This window comes from Haliotis rufescens, unplaced genomic scaffold (genome assembly GCF_023055435.1).
Source record: "Haliotis rufescens isolate VD_foot unplaced genomic scaffold, xgHalRufe1.0.p SCAF_2, whole genome shotgun sequence".
NCBI lineage: Eukaryota > Metazoa > Mollusca > Gastropoda > Lepetellida > Haliotidae > Haliotis > Haliotis rufescens.
Genome location: NW_025963890.1, coordinates 57,395,807 through 57,403,888, shown reverse-complemented (window position 1 = coordinate 57,403,888; position 8,082 = coordinate 57,395,807). Strand labels below are relative to the sequence as shown.

At 40.1% G+C, this 8,082-nt stretch overlaps 1 protein-coding gene across 1 annotated transcript; it reads right to left on the bottom strand.

Moving 5' to 3' along the window:
- Positions 1-5,446: 5,446 nt before the first annotated feature.
- LOC124143713 (circumsporozoite protein-like) lies at positions 5,447-7,715 on the bottom strand. Its single transcript, XM_046512775.2, has 3 exons — positions 7,692-7,715; positions 6,893-6,963; positions 5,447-6,343 (listed from the first exon to the last, which is right to left on the bottom strand). The coding sequence occupies exons 2-3, from the start codon at positions 6,945-6,947 to the stop codon at positions 5,589-5,591; spliced, it is 810 nt and encodes a 269-aa protein (XP_046368731.2). The 5' UTR covers positions 6,948-6,963; positions 7,692-7,715; the 3' UTR covers positions 5,447-5,588.
- Positions 7,716-8,082: the final 367 nt, after the last annotated feature.

The window sequence follows — 8,082 nt, the reverse complement described above, 5'->3', positions numbered from 1 at the left end:
CATATTGTATTTGATAAATTGGTTGAACACAGATTTAATTTCCGATACGTCATAGAAATCACTGAGGAAGATGCTACATTTATACCTAATTTGTACCATTTTTTTCATTTTTACTTTTTAACACAGGAAGGGTATATGTTGTTAGTTATGGCGTCTTTAGTTGCCGTATACCGTGTCATATAAGGTTAGCAAACAAAAAAATATTGGGCGAGGCGTATATTTTTCTGCTAACCTAATATGACACCGTATACGGCAACTAAAGACACCATAACTAATATCATTATGCCTCAAAGTGAGATTGACCAATCAGAGAGCAGAACTACTAACCCCACATGAGCCCGTATACCGTCAGTAAAATATCAGATCAGTATTAACCATCTTGGCTTTTTACTGACGGTATACGATCTCATATTAGGTCAGTATCAACTATCTTGGATTTTTACTGACGGTATTCGGGCTCATATTAAGTCAGTATCAACTTTCTTGGATTTTTACTGACGGAAAACGGGCTCATATTAGGTCAGTATCATCCATCTTGGATTTTTACTGACGGTATACGGGCTCATGTGGGGTCAGTAGTTCTGCTCTCTGATTGGTCAATCTCACTTTGAGGCACTAAAAAGAGGTTTATGGTGAAGAAAGTTTAAGCTTGAAGGCTAACGAAGGGAGGTAGTTGGGGTTTATTTAAGTTAACGTATGTGTCCTCTTTGTAATCAAGGGATAGAGGGTGAACCCCATTTTACTTTAATATGTAATTCCTATAAGAACATAAACACCTATATCTGTCTACTCTCTATTGTCATTATCAAAATATGTATATATTTTGAACGCTTCTGTCTTCAAACGATGAAAGGTTATTAAGAAACGTATGTAAATATCGATGTTATGAAATGAGTATTCCAGCTATATCAAGCCGCGTCTGCTTGATGTGGGAGGAAATCCCGAAATTGTAGGCTGCGAATACATTACTATGTAAATTTTCACATCGCATCGGCAATATTGCAGCCATATAGTGATGGGGATATCATATTGCAGCCATATAGTGATGGGGATATCATATTGCAGCCATATAGTGATGGGGATATCATATTGCAGCCATATAGTGATGGAGATATCATATTACAGCCATATAGTGATGGGGATATCATATTGCAGCCATATAGTGATGGGGATATCATATTGCAGCCATATAGTGATGGGGATATCATATTGCAGCCATATAGTGATGGGGATATCATATTGCAGCCATATAGTGATGGGGATATCATATTGCAGCCATATAGTGATGGGGATATCATATTGCAGCCATATAGTGATGGGGATATCATATTGCAGCCATATAGTGATGGAGATATCATATTACAGCCATATAGTGATGGGGATATCATATTGCAGCCATATAGTGATGGGGATATCATATTGCAGCCATATAGTGATGGGGATATCATATTGCAGCCATATAGTGATGGAGATATCATATTACAGCCATATAGTGATGGGGATATCATATTGCAGCCATATAGTGATGGGGATATCATATTGCAGCCATATAGTGATGGGGATATCATATTGCAGCCATATAGTGATGGGTATATCATATTACAGCCATATAGTGATGGGGATATCATATTACAGCCATATAGTGATGGGGATATCATATTACAGCCATCTAGTGATGGGGATATTATTTGATAATGAGCACAGAAGCAGAAAGAGAGAAAGAATTGCGTTGAAGGTGGGAAATAAAGCGACAAAACCCTTTCCATATCCAATAGAAATTTCTGCATGAAGCAGAGTCGATTGTACGAATCCGACTATATCATGACCATGTGTTTATCAATCGCTATCAAATAGTGATGACACCAGGTGTTCGCGTAAAGGTTCTCAAACCATCAGGGAGAGCTAAACGGCCTTTACCTACAAAGTCCTACCCATGATAAGTTCCGTATCTGCTATAGATGCCATAGCTGATAAAGAATTCCATGGACACCAAAATGCCCTATGCTTAGCACAAAGACCTACGACATGCCTGGAAACACGTCCTAAATCTACTATTACGCCCACGTCCTATTGAAACGGGCTTGTCCTCCTGGAGTGATTAAACGCCATATGCATTCACATATTTGCTATTCATACAAAGGCATTAAATGTCTATCATACTGATCTGTCCATACTATCCAAACAAACATTTTCCATGCGAACTTAATGTCAATCACTGGATTGTCTGGTCAGACTCGATTATTTACAGATCGCCGTCATATAGCTGGAATGTCGCTGAGCGCGGCGTTAAAAAGGCAAACAAACAAACAAACATTAGGTCGTCACTTACGACGAGCAATAAAGTGCTGGAACACTTTCTATAAATGTTTATTTAATATTCATATAATGATTTTGTGGCCTAGAATTTACCGATTTTGGGATAGTCATATAGGTTACCGGACCAACCTCAATCTGCAAGTTCCTATCAATGAGTGAGTGAGTGAGTTGGGTTTAACCCTGCTTTTAACAGTAGTCCAGTTATATCCAGCGTCTCAGCTTGATGTGGGAGGAAAGCCCGAAGTGATGCAGGTCGTTTACCACTTTAATGAAACCCACGAGCACGGGTATGGTGTTGACAAACCTACAAACAGGGGCGAACCGGGATTCGAACCCACAATCATAGGTTTCTGGCGTGCCCAACGGACGCAACTCTGCACAGCTAATTGCGGCGCCAAGAAACGACTGGGTACTAAAAGGCGCTTAGCATTTCTAAACATCGAATCCCCAGTGAAACCTTTCGTGCCTCATATATACTCTGCAAGGAAAGTAGGGGATATGCGAAAAATAACAGATGATTAGAGAAATACACAGATAGTTGTGGATGGATAGGCAAAAGTAATGACTGTGTGTGACATGACAATCAACAGAACATGTTGGCGGTGTTTGGGTGCAAACAACCAAGAAAAGCGACAGGAATGCGAAGTGAAAAAGGTGCTTTATAGATGACCTGACCAATGGGTTATGCCCCCACAATTGGTCAAACATTCGTTTATATGGCATGGCATAGTCCGAATCAATCTCCAAATGACAATTTGAGGGAGACATGTCTAGTCGTTGGACGTTGACGTCGGCGTACAAACGTTCTCTGTGGGGGTAAGGTCAAGCATCATGGCTGGCCATTGTAATTTAGTCAGCACGGTGGACACAAGCGTTATATTCTTGAAAGACAAAACGTGGACAATTGGCGCCAATATTTTATCTAGGTGGTACTGTCCAGCGACCCTTCCATGCCTTCCTGGGGCGGTCGGGTAGCCTAGTGGTTAAAGCGTTCGCTCGTCACGTCGAAGACCTGGGTTCGATTCTCGACATGGTTACAATTTGTGAAGCCCATTTCTGGTGTCCCCCGCCGTAATATTGCTTGAATATTGCTAAAAGCGGCGTAAAACCACACTCACTCACTCACTTACTCACTCCATGCCTTCCTGGCAGTTGTTTTCTAGCAGTCCCAGTGATCCCGCCCCACATTACCGACCCACCCACAAATCTGTAACATTAACGATCATTAGGACGCCCCAGACACGTCCACGCCTACCCAGAAAGTCCATTACTCGAGATCACCGGCGATTGTCCCAGTTTCTACGCTCATAATACCACCGGTGTCTGGCTAGAATGTGTAATTTTTTTAACTGTGATCCAACACGTGGTCGCCGAGCATGCAGATTCGCTGTATGAAGTCGATTTCTGGTCAGTAAGTTGAACACTGGTGTCCTTGCGCAAGTGAACAGAGATCTGATTGACTGTTTGGGCCCGATTTCGTAAAGCTTGGTTTCTGATTAATCGATCCTGGACTTAATCCTGATTAAGGCCCCCTGTGCAGGGTCGATCATCAACATTTTATATTCTGCAGAAACATGTTCCAAATCGGCAAATCACAGGCTGAGACACATTGCATGTATTGGAAACCTCCCACTATCAGTCAGAAGCATGCCAAAAGCCAGTAGGTGGTCTTCACGTTGTAGACGACGCATTCCCAGGGACAGCTTACGGTGTTTTAGTGGTTAATAAAAATCAAAAATACTACTGGCTCTTTCACTAAAATGTCAAAATCAAGAATGAGCAAACCCCCCCCCCCCCCCCCCTCCACCCCTACCCCCTTTCCCCACCCCCCACCCCACCCCCCGCCCCCACCCCCACTCCACACACACACACAAACCGCAAAATCAGCCTTTTCGACATAATATAGCCTTACCAATACATTTAGTGTTGTGAACAGTAAATAAACAGGGCTTAAACCTAATTCACTCATTCGGGTATAACAGGTGATGGATGGTCATTTGTATTACATTGCCCCAGGCTAAGGTAACACAGCCTCGACCAGACATCCTTCACATAACGTCGCCTTCGGCTCATCTCGGACAACACTGACAAGACGCCATTTTGTAACTAGTTTCATTCACGTGACAATACATGGATACAACACCATTTGGCCGTAGTCGTGCACCTTCTATAACTATTTAATTGTATAGCTTGTTAACTGTATAACTTGTTTCTGGTTGCTTTTGTCATCAAATTATCGTATACCTAATTTATATAAGCGCCGGAAAATCTGTGACTACATGTAATATCACTACGCCATTGTTACCCGAACTATGTTTGCTCCGTAAATACCGGAATATGCCGAGTGGGGTCGAGTGACAAGTCGAGTGGGCTCTTGTAATGCAGAAATAACGCAGTTACTCCTACTGAAGCGCAGATATGTCTTCGTCAACACTATGTTTCTAATATTCAAATAATGCATACTAAATATTATATAATTAATATTTTGCACTTTACACTTTCGCCTTCATATAAATTTTAACACTGTTGTTATTGATGTGTTAATAATTCCCTTCAACACTGGCGGGAAAGTGTATGATAGTGTATGATCAGGACATCTACGTTTATTACGAACACGCTCATAACGAACTGACGCATATATAACGAACTTGTTTTTTGTCCCGGCCATTTACTGTATATAATTATGCTGCATATATGCTTATAACGAACTACGGTTATTACGAACTAAAATTACTGATCCCTTTGAGTTCGTTATAACCGTAGTTTACTGCATATTGTTTATATAAAAAGGTGAAAACTCTTCATGCGTGATATGTTGAAAGTGATGAATTTATGAACTCAGGTAGATCCATCTACATGTACGTGAAGACATATATCTTGTTATGAATACCATGTTAAATTCAAACCAGTGAATAATGATGCTTATCCAAAGTGAACATAAATAGTTAACAGTTTTAAAAATAAAATAAAAATCTGTTTAATAAATAAATATATTATCGTATAAAAATGTGTACATATATTTTTAAATGTAGTCCTGACCAACAGGAAAACATAATATTCTACATGGTGTTAAAGTTGGCATGTAGATTTGAAACAACAAACTCAATAGCATGTATGATTAAAGAAATTTTATTCAATAAATTATTATTGTTATAAATTATTCAATAAATAGTCATGATATAATGGTTTTGGACGTGCATCGTGGGATACCATCCAACAAACATACACAAATAATCAACCTCTTGTGTTCACTCAAATATTTAGTCAATTCTTTAGTTCATCGCTTCATGAAGGGTCATCATCATGAAGGGGTTCATCCTCTGGCCTCTCTGGTTCCCGCGGTTCATGAAGGCCATCATGGGAAGCATGTTCTCATACCCTTGGTTCATCATGTAGAAGGGGAGAATGCTGTTGCCCTGCCTCGAGTTCATCATCATTCCGAGAGTTGCCATGTGACTTCCTTGATCCATACCCATCATCATTGGAAGCATGTAAGAGTTGACGTTGTTGGTGTTCCCTAAGGTTTGGTAATGGTTGTTGGCGGGCAAGATGTTGCCGTGGTAACCATTATTAGTAGGCATGCTATTGCCGATGGTCATTGGATAGACCGGGTTTTCCGTCATTTGATAGCCTTGGTTGTTCGTCATTGGGTATCCTTGGGTATTCGCCATTTGATATCCTTGGGTGTTTGCCATGGAGTACCCTTGAGTGTTCATCACGGGGAATCCATATGGGGCGCGTCGGTTTGTCGTGGGGTATCCTTGGGTGTTCATCACGGGGAATCCATATGGGGCGTGTGGGTTTGTCGTGGGGTATCCTTGGGTGTTCATCATATGATAGTTTGGGATGTTTGTTGAAGGGTTTCCTTGTGGGACGTGGATGTTTGTTGAAGGGTTTCCTTGTGGGACGTGGGTATTTGTTGAAGGGTTTCCTTGTGGGACGTGGATATTTGTTGAAGGGTTTCCTTGTGGGACTGTAGCACTTGTCTGAGCATCGACAGTTGTGGCATTAGTTGCAGGGGACTGCGCTGTTAAACAGAAACCATACCTCACAAATCACCATCTCTTACTAATTGAATATTTTGCTAAATAATTTTGAAAACACTTTAATAAAGTATTTAATCAGTAACGCCTATTAGCAAAAAGTTGCCTGTAGCTGTTGGATTTCAGCCAAGCGATAATTATGTCTGAATAAAATCGACAATTTCTTTTTATAAAAATATTTGTAATTACAGTAAACTACGTTTATAACGAACACGCTTCTAACGAACAGACGGAGATAACGAACTGGTTTTTTTCCCCCGGCCATTTGCGGTATATATGTTATATATGCTTATAACGAACTACGATTATAACAAACTAAAATTAGTGGTCCCTTTGAGTTCGTTATAACCGTAGTTTACTGTATAATAAAAGAGACACAGCCCTTTCCATGATCATAAGAAATCTCTGCAAAACTCACAGTCCAGTGTACGATTCCAACTATATAATAAGCATCTGTATATGAATCACTATCAAATACATAGAACTGATCAGGCTTTATGTTCAACTCAATCACCATAGGAAGATCAACTCACCTCGAGCGACGACACCGAACACGACAGCCACCACACACAGAAAGAAAACCTTCATGTTTATGTTATTTCGTCTGTAAGTAAAGAATAAATACATTACAGTAAATAGTACATAATTTAAATAAAGCGACAAAACCCTTTTCATATCCAAAAGAAATCTCTGCATAAAGCAGAGTCGATTGTACAATTCAGACTATATCATGAGCATGTGTTTATGAATCAAATAGTGATGATACCAGGTGTTCGCGAAAAGGTGAGCGTATCCTGACCCACCGGTGGCACCCGTCACAAACACTTGCAAAGGCAAGTCAATTGTTCACCTGAAAAAACAACATGGGAACATATGGTACAAGTCCGAATAGGGAATTGCAACGGAAATGATTTTTCTCACTGATGCGTCAAATTTGGTAATGTCCTCTAAATGTCTACCATAAAACTTTTTGAAAGCTCTACAGAGGCCTTGAATGTTGGAACCTTGATCAAACAACTTCAGAGCAAGAGTCGTATGACGCTCTTTAAAATCTTGGCAGAAAGAGAATGTTCCGACATGTAAACACCAAAATAGAATATATACAAATTCCCGTATCCTATTGCACATCGTATTGGTAGAGGTTCAGTAAATACTATGAATATAAGAATGTATGGTAAAGCTTCAACTATTTAGAATGTAAATACAGTGAAGAATTAACACACTATGTAAACTAAAGTAAATATTAAATTCTATAAGTGTCAACATGCTAACAAAACAAACGCATTAAGATAAGATGCACACACGTAAAGCAACCTGGACCCACAAAGTTACCTTCAAGATGCAAGAAGATGCTGGCAATGAGTGTTGTCTGGGACAGAGTATGTGGTATATATACCACTTCATATCACATCACTCTTCAGATCATTCCAGTTTCTTCGTGTCCGAGATGAAGTAATACATCTAGAATGTCATAATTACCTAATTCACTCACTAATAAAGCAACGTGTTGCATTAGGTTGGACATATACATTCTTCCCTCAGGCGTTTCCTGACACAAAGCTTCTTCATGTTAATAGAGCGGGTGTTGGTTATGTGACTTGTCCTGCATCAGTGTTGGACAGATCCCTATTTCTGTGACAAGGCCAGGCTACTGAAGGATGTTTTGTTTGTTTGTTTGTTTGTTGTTTAACGCCGCACTCAGCACTATTCCAGCTATATGACG

Coding starts and splice junctions, on each gene's coding strand:
- LOC124143713 (XM_046512775.2), bottom strand. CDS start 6,947: ATGAAGGTTTTCTTTCTGTGTGTGGTGGCTGTCGTGTTCGGTGTCGTC. Junction 6,344..6,892: donor GTTCGGTGTCGTCGCTCGAG/GTGAGTTGATCT, acceptor TCTGTTTAACAG/CGCAGTCCCCTGCAACTAAT.